At 36.2% G+C, this 17,468-nt stretch overlaps 3 protein-coding genes across 3 annotated transcripts in view; 1 reads left to right on the plus strand and 2 right to left on the minus strand.

Moving 5' to 3' along the window:
- Positions 1-4,658: 4,658 nt before the first annotated feature.
- Nlg2 (Neuroligin 2) overlaps positions 4,659-17,468 on the plus strand; it is an 81,332-nt gene continuing 68,522 nt past the window's right edge. Inside the window, exons 1-3 of the mRNA XM_088035415.1 lie at positions 4,659-4,870; positions 6,239-6,579; positions 11,162-11,379. Coding sequence (XP_087891541.1) covers positions 6,326-6,579; positions 11,162-11,379 — 472 coding nt within the window. The 5' untranslated portion in view covers positions 4,659-4,870; positions 6,239-6,325. The remainder of the gene's footprint in view (positions 4,871-6,238; positions 6,580-11,161; positions 11,380-17,468) is intronic.
- On the minus strand, positions 8,662-9,249 carry LOC148175049 (uncharacterized). The gene is made up of 2 exons (XM_088035419.1): positions 9,168-9,249; positions 8,662-9,119 (listed from the first exon to the last, which is right to left on the minus strand). The coding sequence occupies exon 2, from the start codon at positions 9,113-9,115 to the stop codon at positions 8,750-8,752; it is 366 nt and encodes a 121-aa protein (XP_087891545.1). The 5' UTR covers positions 9,116-9,119; positions 9,168-9,249; the 3' UTR covers positions 8,662-8,749.
- Positions 10,545-10,853, minus strand: LOC148175050 (uncharacterized). Its single transcript, XM_088035435.1, has one exon. It carries the CDS (start codon positions 10,851-10,853, stop codon positions 10,545-10,547), a length of 309 nt encoding a protein of 102 aa, XP_087891561.1.

The raw sequence follows: 17,468 nt of genomic DNA on the forward strand, positions 1-17,468 counted from the left end.
GTAATGAATGAATGAATGGGACCGAGTATTAGCTTTGTTACGTGAAAACTTAATTACACAATATAATGGGCGATGTTTCAATCAATTATAGAGCAGGAACGGGAAAACGAATCTTGAATAACGTGCAAATTAGTATAACAAATGTTGGTAGTGTACAACTACAGAGAATTTCCCTCAGGCCAACCACGGATTTTCTCTAACAGCAATAACACGGAGAATATCATTTTAAACTTCTCATATTAAAAGTTTCGATGCAGCGTTGCACGTTACGCTTCTTTTCCCATTAATTGTGTTAGTTTGCTTATCTTTCAATTTGTAGAACAACCAGAATCTTGTGTTCTGACAACTCTCAGTTGGGGAATCTTGTTTGAAACAGAGAAAGTTTTCCTTGGCGTTCCGCAAACAGCGTGAATAATTTCAAGGGAAATTTGCGAAAGATTTTTGTTAAGGATATAACTCAATTCAAAATGAATTCAATTTGAATTAAAATTGTTCTTGCCGAAATAAGGGCGAGAGGAAGTTCGGACAGTGGACTATGCATGGAAGAGGAAATTGGTTTCTTTCGTGACGGGCGTTATTACAGAATAAAGGATGATTTTGAAGGTGGGGTAAATTGATACTGGAAGTAGTTAAGGCGGTTGTAAGAGGATCGTTTTCTCATACAATTAGGTTTACTTTAAATGAGGTGAACAATTATTACTTCTTCTTGATAGTTTTCCTCATCTAAAAAAATTAATGAATACAGAACATCTAAAGTTTTGAAGGTCCTGCGAAATCCTAGAAATTGAGAATTTTAATGCCTAAAAATTGCCAAAACTGTTTGGAATTTTTTGAAAATCTGGGAAAACTATTTATAATATATATAATTATAATAACTGTAAAAAATATAAGAAATTCAGAAAATTTAAAGGATGTATTATTTATCCAATCGAAGAAATACTAATTTAGAAAATCCTCGAAAAACTCCTCGAAAATCTACGTAATTTCAGTAAAAGAAATATAGATAATTTTGTAAACACATAAACAATTTAGAAATCATGAGAAATTGAAAAAACTTTAAATATGGATTTTTAAAGTAAGCCCAAAATGTAAGATTAGATATCTTGGCAGCCATCCAAAAATCGTTGCAAAATAAACGTTCTATATTTTTAAATCTAAACAATTTTTTATTTGAGAGTCCGTGAGAGAGGAATGTAATCAGTAGACAAGAGCCTAAAAATTTTCGAACCTGGAGCATTGAAACTTAAGAACGTCAAAAGAAACCGTGAAATTGAGAATCTGAAAACCTGGGAAACTCCGTATGAAATTTTGCATTTGGTTTCGCATTACGTATAAACTCGAGAATCGCAGCGCTGTACTTTATTTCAATTTAATATTAAAACTGAATATTTTAATAAAAGCTCGCCACAAGCATTAAATAAAGGTCTTTAAATTTAATATTTACAATGGAAACAGACCTTATTTTGCCACTTGGTAAACATAGTTTTTAAAATTAAATTCTCTAGCAGCTCCGCTAATAGATAATATTCCTAGCGCGTTTCGAAATCAAAGGAGAATTTCTGTGGTATATAAATTTTCGCCCGTCGTATCCACCATCCGCGAAATTATATTGTTACCGCTTTGAAATTGCAGAAAAATTACAACGTGCGCTTTGAACGATCTAAATTTTTCTGGCTGGTAATTTAAGCTCGAAAAAACTTGGTATGAAACGCTAAAACCGCTGTTTATTGATATTTTTTCCTAGGTCCCAGGAGAGTTTTATACATGGAATCATTTTGCTCGCAGTTCGTTAACAGAACTCTCTTTAATTTCCATTAGGTTAGCAGTTTTTCTACCGAATTTTGAAATAAAACGCTGTATGCGAACTCACGCAGGATAAATGTCATTTTGTACCTTTTTCGTTCATAAACATTTAACTGTCGGCTTTACAAAATTGATAACAAGCCACCAACGTTCATTGTTTATTACTCTTTTAACGAGATGAATGTGAAATTATTTTAATTTCCGGGTCCTCCAATTATCGCACATTTTCTTCATCAACAACCTTGTTAATTATTTCTATGATTTAATTACAGTGCAACAGAGTAACTATATTGGAGCTTTAAAACGTAAATAGAAAATAATTGAATTCTCTGCAAAGCAACTAATAATCAACAACCACAATAATTGTTGCGTTATGGGTTTTATATCTCAATTTTCAATTCACTGGGTACCTGCAAACGTTTTAATTTGAATAATTCGTTACATTTCGCTGCATGTTTCATAGCGTCATAACAATAAATAACAATAACCGCACTTGGATTGTTATTTATGATGGTTTAGGGAAGACGAAAGAAATTAAAATCTGAAGTTTCGAACATTTTAATTGGATTTTTGTTTCTTCCACTTTTACGTGATGTGACTGTGAATAAAGAATAGCTTCTACATAATTTATAGGAATCTCTACAAAACGTTTTCCGATATAATGTATAACATATGATTTATGCCTAAAGGGTCAGATGAGAGCCCACAAGCTCCATGTATGTTAAGGTGATGAATCGCTTTTCGGCAAGTACAAGAGAAAGCTCGGCCATAAAAATGATAAGGTACATAATAAAGCTTGCAACTGAACAAGACTTGCATTCCTCTTAAAATTCTTCGTTCCAATACGGCTACAACCATTACCGTCTTCATAAAAATTTAAATCCTACTTTTAACATTGCCAGCGCGCTTCTTTACAACCCGAAATAAAAACATTCCGAATTGATAGCACCCGTAATGCATTTGATTAAAAACGACGAAGACGAGTAAATTTAAACAATACATTCGTATGCATTAAATGAATACAAATTCGGGTGGAGGGGCCATATTTCTTCGCAAGCATCAAAAACAAAAAATCCTCATAAATTCAAACCGGGATTATTCATTTTTCCAAGTTCACGGACATTCCTTTGCGGTATTTTACGCTGTTTTTTATTAAGTGCGCCGTAACCTGTCGAGAACAGAGTTTCACTGAATTAAGGCTACACCATGCAAAAACTTATTACGCTGTAGCGCCGCGACGCAGGGCGTCCACATACGACGTGTCACATACAGAGACACATTAAAACAGAAAAATTTGAGAACGGTGAACTAACAAAACGGTGGAATCTCATATTTACATTTTACAATCAGAGCTAATCATAATCGGACCTCCGAAGTCCAACGTTATACATTATTAATTGCTTTGGAGAGTAGACAAGCAAATATTGCTTTTACAAACTCCGCACGAAGAAAGCTAAAATCGTTTGCATATTCATGTGTCATCTCATGTATGCAGAATTTTTCGCATCTAATTACGAACCCGCCGGGAATGAGGACTAAATAAATTATTTAGTCGTTTACGTCGGTTCAATTTTACCGACCAAAGTTAATGAAATGTTTTTATTTGGTCTCGTTCTCATAATTAAATCCTGATTGTGATAAATTTTAAATTCGCGTGCCCGTTTGTCCCGCTCTTTTATCTCATAATTCTGAAATTAACAATTCTGGGACAAACAATTATGTGGATGAGTGGACTCTTGTTGTTGAAGAAAACTTCTTTCAGAGTCAGATAATTAGTTTTTACTGTAGATGCGAGTTACGAGTTGTTTGTTTTGCGGAACACATGCTCTACTTGTTAGTTATTTTGAACATTGCGGGTTTTAGTAATAAATAGTCGGATACGATCTGTTTAGGTCGATGTCAGATTTAAACTTCCGGGATAATATGTGAGTTTCCGCAGATGTAATGGTTTGCTCCAGAGATATTTTCTTTGATAATGCTTCATTCTGGTCATGCTGGTTGTGGGGAGAATAAATATTGTTATTCCGTAATGGAGGTTCGTTTAAAAACTTGTTATGAATTCGTAATTGGCCATTTGCATATTCTTTCAAAATTCAGGATTATAATAATAGTTTGAGAAATAGCCGAGCGCGATTAGATGATGTAAGAGCAAACAAAGCGGAATTTTAAATTTTCATCTCCCATTCTCTATCTGAAATGATGTAGAATAAGTGGGCTTTTTCCATTTCGCGTTTTTGCTCCTTTAAAGACGACACATATGAAACTAAAATCAGCCGTTAATCCCCGCGCTATTGTTATTTCCGCTTGGAATGAAGGCCGTCCAATTTGTTTTCGTTATTGGCACCGGATTTTTCCCGGAGTATTTTATGTTCGAAATAAAGAAGGCGAAACAGACAATGCAAATAATTTCGGAATTTTTGTTGCAGGTGGTGCATTTGAAGCAAGATAAATGGCGTCGTGAAGCTGAAACCTTTCCAATTCCGCGCTGGAATGAAGAATGAATCGAAAATAAATTCGCGAATAAAGGCAGCACAACTTAAAGACTGATTATTCAATTTTCGAGTTTCCACTTAAATTGGGTTTGGAGGACAATGAAGGAATTGTTAGACTAAGTAGCCTGAAATCAAAAATGAAAGAAAATCTGACACCGGACGATGATAAACGTCACGTGAAATGAGAGACAGATGCGAACATGGACTTCTCTATAAAGTAGTAGAGGAGAGTTTGCAGCGGAAGTTTCGACATACGGTGCAGGAAATTCAGGAATGGACATGTTTCGGTAACAGATGGCCACAGCTTATAGTTCCTCGATATTTTAATGCGAGCGGAGTCTCAAAAGCTTCGATATAGATAGATGACCTTATTTCCTGCAGAAATTAAATTTGGTTTCTCGTCATAAGTTTCTTTACGAACGCGATTTACCTTTTGTTCGCTTAATTGAAACTTAATTATGTGATGAGAAAATGGAGTGCTGTAAGAAAGACCCCGAACAGCATGTTCCTCGTTAGAGGTGTCTTCAATGGAAAATCCAAAGCGCAAATTAACTCTCTTGAAGACCATCCTCAAGGTAAATGTTACAGTAACCCTCAGTTCTTAATGATATTTAATTTAGTGGGGTTTATCATGTACGGAACAGCATACTTCTTTTTCGTTTAAGCGGAAAATGCGGCTTTTCTCTCCAGATTTTCCCGCAGAGTCAATTAAGATACTCCGTGATAATTGTTCTCGTTGGCTATTCTTTTTACGGTATCTCTATTTTTTAGATGTGACTGAGATTTATAATTCTGCGTTTCGGAGCTTGGGGACTTTTTGTTGCGTCTGTTGCGAAAGTCAGTTTATTGTTCTTTTGTGAAAAGTTGGTTTTATATCAATCATTATCTCGCCCTTCTGGGGCGAGCAAAGAAGAGCAAAAAAAATTCTCTCAACTTCGCATTTAAACTCAATCCAACTACATTTACTTATACTTTTAATTAAGTTGTATGTACACACTAAATTCATTATTCATTTTCTGAGAAACATGAAAAGTATTTCATAGAAAACTTGCTTCGCCAAAGGAATAATTAACTAACATTTTGACTCAGAACGGTGATTTTAATTCAACACCAGACAGCTCAGTGTCGTATTTAATGAATCTCCCGGGAAAGATTCGTCGATTTTAGTGGAACTCTTCCAGTTTTTTAAAAGATTGAAACGTATGACAATAAAAACAGGCGGTTCTAACTTTTACTCGCATTGACAGCAATTAAAGTAATTGTGCGTTTGGGGTCTCCTCGGCACGTTTTTGCGGTTGTTTCGGTCATACTAGCAAAACTTTGATTGATAACAGGTCTATGAATAGGTGCAGAGTTTCAGGAATACAAATCATTCACAGAGTAAACAGACTGAGACGCTGGAATTAGCCAATAAATTACCCGAGTTAATCTCCTGGTATATTGCATTTATGCAAATTTGCGCTATCAGAATTTGAGTTTTTTGGGAGGATAAATAAGTTTCAGTTTTTATGTAAGAGCGGAAAGTAATTCCGTTGGCGAAAAATGGTGGATACGCCGGGCGATTTTTCGAGTTGTTGAAGTTCATTAATTTTGTATAATGAATCACAATTTAGATGCTTTACAAAATTGAAAGAATTCTGAGCTTCTTTAATCTGTGTGGCTAACCCGGCATTGAAAACTGTTTGACTTTTGTATTTATCCATCGAAATAAGTGGCGGAATAAAAGTCCATTCGCGTCGCCGCCAAACTCTGCACCTCCTTTACTTCAGCGATTCAAATCAGGCGTCTAATTAGTCTCTCCAATTTGGGGCGCGAAATTTTAATAGGAACTTTCTTTTGAAGTTTTTTCGTCCAAGTTCGAATGTCATCAGGAAGCCACATTAATTAGCGTCCAGTTCGCCCCGTTTTATGTCGTCCCTAATTTTAATTGTTTCCTTTTTCAGATCAAATCCTGCATTAATCCGGCAAGTTCCGAGGAAGGATAATGAGGCAGCAGCGTAAATGCCGTGAACGTCATCGTTGGTGACGTCATGCGTGTGTTAAGAACGCTTCTTCCGAGACAGTCAAGTTCCGTTTCCGCGTTTTTCTGTGCGATGTGGGTGATAGTGATAGTGATTCTTGTGGAGGATTCGGGCGCCGGTGCCTCCCTTTTGGTGCACAAATACAGCACTAGGGTGGTAAGGACTAAATATGGGCCCCTGAGGGGCGTCATGATTCACATCAATCCACCAGTTGAGGCGTTTCTTGGGGTTCCTTACGCGACGCCTCCGGTTGGCAGTCTTAGGTAGGTCACCGAAGTATAAATAGATGCTAACTTTGTGCACCGAAGTCTTTAAATCAGTGACTGCTTCATTATATCGAACCTTTGTCTCTGTGAAGTTAAATTACGCCGGAACAATGTTGTCCATAACCTCATAGTTCCCGGGGTAACCTGTTCAAACTGTATCTACCCCAAAGTCAATTTTGCCCTCAAATTTTCCGTTTTAATTAAAATGTAGAATAGTCCACTGTTTGCAAAACCTCCACTTGAGAAATCCTGAATAAATTCACCGAATTCTTACAAATTTAATCAATTCTTTTCGATTTGGCTTTTAAAGCGACGAGAACCTGTTATGTAAAGAAAGGTAAATTGTTATATCCTTTACCGCCGCTGTTATCTCCTATTCATACCTTGAAACTACGTCTCTTGTGAGTTCTGTTTCTGAAACATTCAAGCTACTGTCGATATTATTTGAGATTCTGTCTCAGTTGTTCCAACTGTAAAAACGAGAGCAATGTGTAAAAGCATTTGCGATGGTAAATCAAGTGAATCTCCGCAATCTTCGTGGGAAATTTAATTAATTACGGTAAAGACGCAATCTAAATTATTAACAAACTGTCTATTTATCGCGAAACTTATCGTCTGGTGACACCGGATGATAAAAATCGATTTTTGATTAAGTTCGAATGGAGGGCGTCATATCCAATCATATCAATACTCCATTAAACAAGCCGTTTCCCTATCCTGCCAGAAACAGCAACACGTTGCTTGAGACTCTCTCGAGTGTCTGGAGACACTTTCTTGGGATATATGAGATAGATACAAATCGGGAAATACTGCACTTTCGACTTTAATCAGTTTCTTTCAGTCTCAAGAGAACGAAATCCATCATTGTCGGCAGAGACCCTCTCGACTTTGTCTATCGAGCTAGTTTGTCAGATTTCTGCGAAAACTGTTAAAGAGACCCAAAGGACGATTGCTGTTACTTGTTGCAAAATGGGGCCTACAAAAATCCAACTCATCAGCTTTTTCAAGTGCCTTCAATTCAAGTATGGCTCGTTTAGCTGAAAACTTGCAAAATAAGGGAGAGCAATCCGTCTTGTAGCTTGCGCCAGCAAAGTCTGGTCTCTTGAGGCTCACTTTGCACTTCTTGTTTACTTAAGCTTTGATAATAACTCCTCGTACTTTCTTCAGGGTCGTTCTAATTGCGGTGGAATAAAACCGTTCCTGAATTAGGTAAATGGAAATGGAAGGAAAATGCAAAAGATCGTCTTATTCACCGTAATAAAACAAATGACAAGATTATGTTAAGTGTGTTAAATGGAACTAACTTAATCTTTTTCTATAGCGAGACGCTGACGAAATTAAATTTCATAATCCGACAGACCATCAGTGAAATGCGGTTTAATTATGATAATGCCGAGTTTAAAAATATTCAAATTTGTTAGTTCGAAAAATTTCTGGGATTGCTCTAGTTCTTATTAAAATTTATACGGAAAGGGTAAAACGGAATGTCGATGATAGTTGAGCCAAGAGCCTCATTTGCATTTATACTTGCTAAGACATTTCTATAGCCCAAAACTCGTACTGATATCTCGGCGCAAATTAATTGAGTCATTTTTAGATCTCGATATTCGACTGCCATTTTGATGGAAATCGCGATACAGGATTTTCCCACTGTAAAGACAAGTTAAATGCAAAGTTGTAAATTTCATTATAAAGTTTCTCCTCAGGTGAAGCGCAGCAGTTTTGAGTTAAACGAGACTTTACTAGATAAAGTTACGCAGACGTCTTAAAGTGAAAAACATTTAAGTGAAGAGTGAAGATAAACAAATTCCGGTTCGCGTAAAAAGTAAGAGTTTTTCCGTGTTGTGTCGGTTTACTCTCGTTTAATATTTCCACAGAAGTGGGGTAAAAAGGATGTCATATTATAAAAAATATTATGATCGGTTATAAGTTCAAAGGAAAGAAACCTAACAAGACCTCAAGAGTGCATCGTACAAAGCATACGCTGAGGAGTATTCAAAAGACATTTTACAAACGAGAATTTTCAGATCAAATTTTACCGTTTTGTGAATCCATTCAAAGCAGTGAAACGAATCGTAATTATTTAGATAAAGCTATTTCCATTTATTTATAATGAAGAATGGACAAATTTTGGTTTGAAAACTAGAACAACTAAAAGGATAATAATTTATCGTCGTCCAGGAGTGTCTCCTCCATTCAACCAGTCATCGTCAGATCCAGCCCCGTTGAGATCTCCATTAGAACAACTTTCATCGTATGTGTTAGCACACGCAGAGCGTTTTCCAGGGCCATGGTTTAGAAAGTCTTCATCGGCCCCAGCTCCACTTGTACCATCATTGATGCAACCTTCTTCAAGAACGTTGGCGCAGCGTTTGCTAGCCAAATGCAATCGGTGGAACATATCGCTGAGAGATCGGTAAAGTGGGGCGTTTCTGGTGTTCACTCTTGCTGGAATGGGGTGGTAATTTGGTGCCAAGTAGAAGCTGTAAGCCACGGGAATGGCGACGAGAAGGAAGAGGAATGCGGCCTTCATTTTCCTAAAAAAAAATCAGTAATTATGCAAGAGGGCTGCTGTGGTAACTTACACTGGTAGTTGGGAACTGGATGGGCAAAACGAGGCTTTGGGGTATTTGTATGTGGTGTTATCGAACGATTTATTATTTACTTGGAAAGTTATTGGTAATGAAGCATATGCGGGATTATCTATAAGTGGCCTTCTTTTATGTTTAAATTGGCATTACTAACGGATTGTTAATTTATTATTTGTTTTGTTATCTATTTTTACATATCCTGTTATTTAATGAACGGGGTTAATTAAAATCAGGCTGGATCAAAGCAAAATAGAAAGAATGATAATTGATAACACTGATTAACAAAAGTTTTTTTTTTCTCTAATCCACCACCTTTGATGAAGGTTATGAATCAACCATCTAGTTTTTAAAAAATCGTCAAGATAATTTTCAACAAACCCAAAAATATTCCAACTTGTTTTCAATTCTTACACAACTATTTAGTCTTCTTATCGCTAAATATTTTTCTGATTGGTGGTGAATACAGAGAAAAATATTATCAAAATTTTTCTATTATCAAAACATGTTACAACAATTGCAATTAAATCGCGATCTTGCAGATTGTTGTTGTCTTTAGGTATTCAAAAGTTTCATAGCTTATTACAAAAGATCCCTGAAGAAAAGACCATTAATTAAAACATATTAGTAATACAGTATCATTTACCTATTTCGAGATTATGCGAAATTTTTAAAATACCTTTTTAATTTTTTTTTTAATATTGTGACGCTCTGAAAGTCATTGGTTTTGATTATTGTACAACAATAAGCGAATAAAAAGTTATCATGCAAATTTAAAAAAAAAATAAAAGTAAATGTTCAATATTCCTTGTCCACTGTAATCAGATCAATTTCTTGAGTCCCCACTGTAAAGACAAGTTAAATACAAAGTTATGATTTCATTACAAAGTTTCTTCTCAGGTAAAGCGCAAATTTGAGCTAGACGAGACTTTACTACACAACGTTGCGCAAACGTCTTAAAGTGAAAAACATTTAACCAAAAAGTGAAGATAAGCAAATTCCGGTTCGCGTAAAAAGTAAGAGTTTCCCGGTGTCACTTTGATTCTCATTTAATCTTTCCACAGAGGTGTAGCAAAAAGAATTCCATATTATAAAAAATATTATGATCGGTTATAAGTTCAAAGGAACGAAACTTAAGATCTCAAGTGTGCATCGTACAAAGCGTACGCTGTGGAGTATTCTAGGGGACATTTTACAAACGATTTCCAGATTAAATTCTACCGCTCTTTGGATCCATTTTCAGCAGTAAAACGAATCATAATTATTTAGATAAAGCTATTTTCGTTTATTTACAAAGAAGGATGAACTAATTTTGGTTTAAAAACTGTTAAAAATTTAAAATAACTACAAGAAAAATTTATCGCCGTCTAGGAGTCATGTAGTTTGATCTCCATTGGAACAACTATCGTCGTACACATTAGCACAGCGTTTTCCAGGACCATGGTCCAGATAGTCTTCATCGGCCCCAGCTCCATTTGTACCATCATTGTAATAACTTTCGTCAAGAACATTGGCGCAGCGTTTACTAGCAAGATGCAATCGATGAAACAGATTGCTTAAAGATCGGTAAACTGGGGCGCTTCTGGTGTTCACTCTTGCTGGAATAGAGTGGTAATTTGGTACCAAATAGAAGCTGTAAGCCACGGGGATGGCGACAAGGATGAAAAGGAATGCGGCATTCATTTTCCTAAACAAAAATTTGTAATTATGGACGTGAGCTGTCGGGATAGCTTACGCTGGTAGTTAAGAACTGGGCTAAACTAGGCTTTGGGGTATTTAAAAGTGGTGTTATCTAACGATTTAATTTATTTACGCAGAGACTGATTGGTTTGTTATCTATTTTTTGCATACCAAGTTTTCAATGAAAGAAGTTAATTAAAATCGGGCTGGAGAAATCAGATCAATAACATTAAAAACAGTCAAGAAAAATAAATGTTTGCTTTGGATCTTAAAGGTTTTCTCAAGCAAATTGAGCATTTTGCTCCTTTCAGATATATGCCGCCAGTGACGCCTTCTCTCTGGAAGAACACACGTCTTGCGGATCGCTTTGGTGCTGTATGTCCTCAGCGACCTCCAGACATAGGAAACAGGTCGGAAGCCCTCCTGGAATTCCCCAGGGGAAGACTGCTCTATTTGGAGAAACTCCTGCCTCTACTTGCCAATGAAAGCGAAGACTGCCTCTATCTCAACCTCTACGTGCCCAGAACCGGTAAGTTAACAATAATTTTCCACTTTCAAACAACAAACCCGTGAGATTTACGTCGATAATCTCCCAATAACTCACGAGATCAATAACGATATTAATAATTCAGCGACAAACCGGAAATGATAACGAAACAAAACGATCAAGATGTGTGAATTTATGTGTCTTTTGGGAAGTGATAAGATGGAAAAATATAAATGTAATGTGATAAAAGAAACTTGCGCTGCCACTTGGCGGGTCCTATGTAAACTTCGGTGGCGATCCGAGTGGCAAAAAGTATTCGGGAAAATGGTAATTTTATTTGACATGATTGGAGAGCGGGTTTTTTGTAATCAAGCATTGGGCGGTTTTTTGGCACTTTTCGTCTACTACCGGAAGCTGCAACTACAAAACATTTCATGTTTCTGGACTAGACTGAAAAACTTTGTAAAACCCCGCTCCCAGCAATGTTGGTAAAATAAAATAAAAGTTTGAAAAGTCCTTCCCGGAATAGCTCCAGTTTTTTTCCATCTCGTTAGGTGGCGTTATTGCCAGGGCTGTGGGTTAAGGTCGGACAATGTGAGTGTGGTATGCATCTCGAATGATTCTGGTCTGTATTGTACCTCACGTACGATATTATCCCAGGATATTCTACATATTTATGAGTCCACTGCTTTTTACTTCATCTTCCAATTTATCCGCCTTGGAACTTATGTCTGGGATCGTCCACTGAAGAATTTAGTGATATACAAGGAAATATGTCCTCGTATATTCGTGGCATTTGTCTAACACGAGGGTTTTGCATTGTGTCCTGAATAAATCCACATGGATTCCGAAATATGGACGATGCATGCAGTGACGGGGCGGAAAAATTCAGACACATAACCACTCTCTTATTTTCTTATTTAACTCACAATAAAGACGGTTTTCTTTACTGGGGCTCTAAAATTCACCCCCGTTTTTTAGTATAATAATAACAGCTATTGTTATGGAGATTGAGAAGCTCCTGTTTTAAGAGATCCTTGTATTTGCATTTGTGTATTTCACAACAAAGCTCAAGGGATTAATCACTCCGAATTTTGATTATTGATGTTCCATTTGCAGTTCTGCCAACTGTTTGGGATTTCACCGCGATCAGTATTGTTGTAACATCCAATTAAAAACGACTATAACACCTCAAGTGGTGCTGATTATTACCCAAACATTGTATCGGGTGAAATAAAGCGCTATAAATTTACACTACTTACAGTACAGTGCAATAGCAGAATTTTTATGTTTCCACCCATTTCTCATTTCCCTCAATTTTCTTTTATGTATTCGTACATACCTCAGACGACAACAAATAAACCGAAAAGAACGAACAAGGACAATAACTCTTCGCTGGCAACTAACAGAATTTACAAGCAACATAAAACCACGAAAAGATAAGGAAAAGAGCGTTATACCGACATTAGAGCTCATTAACTGTAAAAACTCAACTTCATGGTGTAATTTCTAGTAATTTTCTCAATATTTCTGCGATCTCATGAAGGTACAGTTTAGCTTACTTGCACCTAAATGTTCATTTGTGCTGTTAAAAGCTACGCTCAGATTTTATAATGGCAAACAATTCACGAAGTTTACCTCATAAAAATTCAGTGCATTTTAACCTTACTCCGGGTCTATAGCCGAAGATTTGCATAGTCCAAATAAAACACCAAGTCGACAAGATTAAGAAGTTGCAAGTCAAATAATTAAATATTTTAACTCTCCGATGCCCGTTTATCCAACTCCAGCAAATGCAGCAATTCATCGTATCGATAATGATCATTTATTTCGTCGCATGCTAAATGTCTAGAGGTCTGGATGTAACCGATTCATAATTGCGCCCATTCCGGAGATAAATTGCGACGGACTTGCTCAAGTCATTAGAAGCCCAGCAGTGGCCGAGATTCTTTCATATCGAACGTGAAAACGCTGAGTCGTCGTTTTATTTCTGCTAACATTTACATCTTCAGGTAATGCATTTTTAACTCTATGTAGAAGGGAGTCTGAATACCGATAAAATTGGATTTTGCAAATTAAAAAATAACATGACGGGTAGACTCATCTTGCGTGCCGGGTCGAATTACAGAGACGTGTGTTTAATACAAAAAAGAGGTCTAGTAATGAGGTGTTAGACTTGGATAGTTTACTTGTAATACGAGCAGTAAAACTGATCTTTTATTAACAGTACCCCGGCGCATCCACCATTTTTAATCGATGAAAATTAGTGATTTCTGACCCATTTTTGCTGATTTGCTTGCACTGCGGAACAAACTTGGAAATTTGCCCTGAAAAACCATTTCGGACATAAGATAAGAGCATTGACAAAAGGGAAGTTTTCGAACGTTTAAAAGCAAATAAATGTCCTCCCACGGATCATTTCGTTTGTACGACAAAATTTATTTGGATATCAGCGTTGGAAATGGTGTTTTCACTTTTCAATGGCCAAATGTGGAAAAGCAAATAAATGAAACGATATTTTAAAACCCCGCTATGGATGGAAGTTTGTATTTGCAATGGCATTACCGGATTTTAATCTTTATTGGATCGTGATGACGGGGATAATTCCATAGTTTCGGGAAATTTAAAAACGGGATACGCAGCGCGGCGAAAACCGTGGAAAAGGGAATCGATAGTTGTTCAATGACCCGGAAAAGGAGCACAATAAATGTTTATTTATTTCATATTTCAGATTTAGTGGAGGTAGGAAACTTTAGCTGCCGGTTGAACAATCGGAATTATTTATGACATTTTTCAGGGAGTTTCAAACGTCTTCTCCATGTGTGAGGGGCACAAAGAGACTGTTGTATTTTACTGAAACGTCTCCGCAGACTATTCATTACTCAAAGTGACTTCTTAGGTACAAACCCAACGATTAATTTAGTTCCTCTCTCTTGTACCGCAGATACTGAAATGTTTTTTCTTCATATCAAACGTCATGATATTGAAATTATTAACTTTTCCCTACGAAAGTGAAATATACCAAAACACCACAAAGTTATCCTAACTTTCGCAGCTGGGGTCAAACTTCATAAATCTCAAAACTTTTAGCCATTTAAAAATTTTATTTACTCTGACTTGTTGTGTTTTCTTCCAACTTTGTCCGTTATCATAGACCGAGCTTGGAATTGCTGCTGGTACCTGCATCGCCTTTATCTCTGGACTGTTGGCAAGCCAATTAGTGCCATCACCAAATTTAATCGATTTGTAATTTATCTGGAGTTCATAGTGTGTGTTAACCAATTAGCGAACAATGCTGATTACCCGGAATGAAGCCGAGGATGCCCCGGAATTTTACAGCTGGAAGTGGATTTTTTGGGATTAAGATCGCACTGGAGGACTAAACCGTTAATTAAATTGGTTTGCAATTTTTCATAAATCGAGGTGGAGTTTCTGCGTCTTTTAATTATAAGAACCTTTGAGAGAATAATGAAGTTTGGGGATTAGAAAAAAAGTAATTACCGGATTTGAGGGAATCGGGATTGTGCTCTGGAGCCGCCTGGAATTTTACAAGGAACAACATTCCTCCGAAATTATAAAAAGTAGGCTGAAATTACAGAGTTTTATTTAAATTAAAATTAGTTTAAAAACGGTACTTTCGTTCCGGTTTTCCAACCAAAGCTGCAATGCGTCTGCACCGGAATAATAGCCAACAAAATGGTTAAATGGAATGTTGATACAATATAATCCCGGGACATAAAATATTATTGAAAATGCGTTATTAATGGCACATTTATTTTCCATCAATTGGATATCATATGTGGCTCATTTCAGTAAATTCCCGTTTGTTTATTGCGTCGCTGAACAGCGGGAAAAATAAAATCTAGTTCCGTTGGCGTAAATTTCCAGTTCAATGTTCGCTTAGCAAGATTTTTGCAATTTTTCCAGACGACACGAAATCGTGGAAATTCTTTATCTCTCCAATTTATGCAAATTCTTTGCTTGGAAAAAATTCAAACAAAAGCTTCTAGTTCCTTCAAAAAAACTGTCGAGAAAGTATTGATCACGAAAGTTCCGCCCTCGTCTTAAACATAAAATTCTGACAATGTGGTAAAGAGGAAAATGTTGTCGAACAAAGTTTAACCATGAAAAATCCTCAAAGTTTGTACGTCAGGTGTCGTTCCTTTGATTGTGTTTAAATTACGAAGAGAATCTCAAATTAATTAATTAACTTCTAGCTCCATCTTATCACTTATTTAGCACAATAAATTTGAGGAACGAAACTGAATCAACTCATTTTGAGCTCGATGAATTTTAGATGAATTCTGGCCAGTGATGAGTGAATGTTTCAGGTAGAATGAATACAAAGCGCATTTTCAAGGGTGAGCCCATTAAGAACAGTGGCCGTAAAATTAAACGGAAATTTAGTTTGGGCCGCATTTATAATGTTTATCGGTCTTTTATTAACCCATTACGGGGAAAAACATGCGAGGGCACCAATAATACCAATTATTTCAAGTAATTATCGATCACTGGAGCTCGGAAGAAGAATGCTTCAGTAAATGAGTATAATTGTGAATAAATAATTAATTAAAAAGAATGAGATAATTTGAATTCCGTTGGGGAGGTCAAGTGGTAATAACTGAGAAAAATGTAAATTTTATTGCTTGGTGATTATTTATTTCCACGTTTTTAACTTTCAAGACATTTTGTTATATCAGAGTTTTATTACGTTGTTTTTCGGCTTAAGGACTTTTAAACAAGAAGTGCTTCAGACTTTGTTTTATGAAGCAAAATTGTGTTTCGAGTCTTTATCCTGTTTATACAACAGCTCTTGGGTAATAATAAACAGAATTTTTGTACCTTCTCTCGTTATTGTTCAATTTAACAACTCCGCTAATAAGCCCAAAGTTTGATCTAGTTGTACAGTTTAGTATTTATTTTGTTAGAAATCAGTATGGTAAACATGGTAGCAACCCTCATCCTATACAAATACGCCAAAGTTTATATAAGTATTTGTATTCATTAATTATAATTATTATTGCAGGATAATAAACACCAACATCAAAGTTCGTAATTTACGATCCACATATTTCTAATGGAACGTTAATTTCCATTCTTGCGCCTTAATTTATATTTAAAGTAGACTTTTTATTAAATTTCCCACTTCGCAAGTTGAAATTAAATTACAATTTATTGAGAAAGATGGATTTATAAAAAAAGTTTCAAGCTAAGTGAGGAATAATTGCCGAGTCAGCAAATCGTAGTTAACTTCGCTGGAGCGAAAATTTCTCAAGGATATTAAAATCAATAATCACTCAAACAAAATTGCATTTCCTGAAGTTTGGAAAGTATTGGATACCGCCGTGAAGTTCGGATGAAAATTATTCTTCCAGTGCATCGCTTTGCATCCGAAGAAATATGGGATTCAGCGAGTTGACCCGGAAACATTTTTTGTGAATACTAATAAATTTTAATTGATTCTTTGCGCGAATTTGGGCCGCCACCGGCTTGGAATGTTAATTTCTGCAACAAAAACAGCTGTGGTATTTACCGTAAAAGAGACAAAAGTAAACAAAGTTTATTGTGCTAAACTTTACTACCCATCAGAGAATGTTTATCTCGAGGCCGCTCCATTTTTCTGCAATAGTGAAATTTGCATAACGTCGAAGAGGCTTTTCGCAAAATTTTAAAAGCTGATTTTCCGCCACATTGCGCAGGTTAAGAAGCAAGTTAAGGAAACGTACTTTGCTTAACAACACATTTAAATTAAATTAAGAGCGGCAGTCGGCATTTCTGGCGCCGCGGATATATCAGGGAGAATTTAAATTATTCCGTTGTCAAAACGAATTTTTGAGGCGGTGTTGGTGCATATTGATCGTTTTTATCATTTTCCGGCCACTTAACATGTCTTATTAAAGTTGCATGTAGAGGCGGGTTTGAATTTTTAGGGAGACGAGAATAGAATTAAATCGAGACGCACGTTTTCGTAGTTTGAAAAATGGGGAACAATGCAGAGCCTCTGGAAACACTTTGCCCGTCATTAAATCCAGAAGTGGAAAAAGAAACACTGCGAATGTCAGAATAACGCGGCAAAAGCAGCATTTTTATTGAAAGCTGATGCCTGTTTTGTACTGATATCGACTTATCTG

This window comes from Gnatocerus cornutus, chromosome 5 (genome assembly GCF_029298725.1).
Source record: "Gnatocerus cornutus isolate USDA-ARS CGAHR chromosome 5, icGnaCorn1.1, whole genome shotgun sequence".
NCBI lineage: Eukaryota > Metazoa > Arthropoda > Insecta > Coleoptera > Tenebrionidae > Gnatocerus > Gnatocerus cornutus.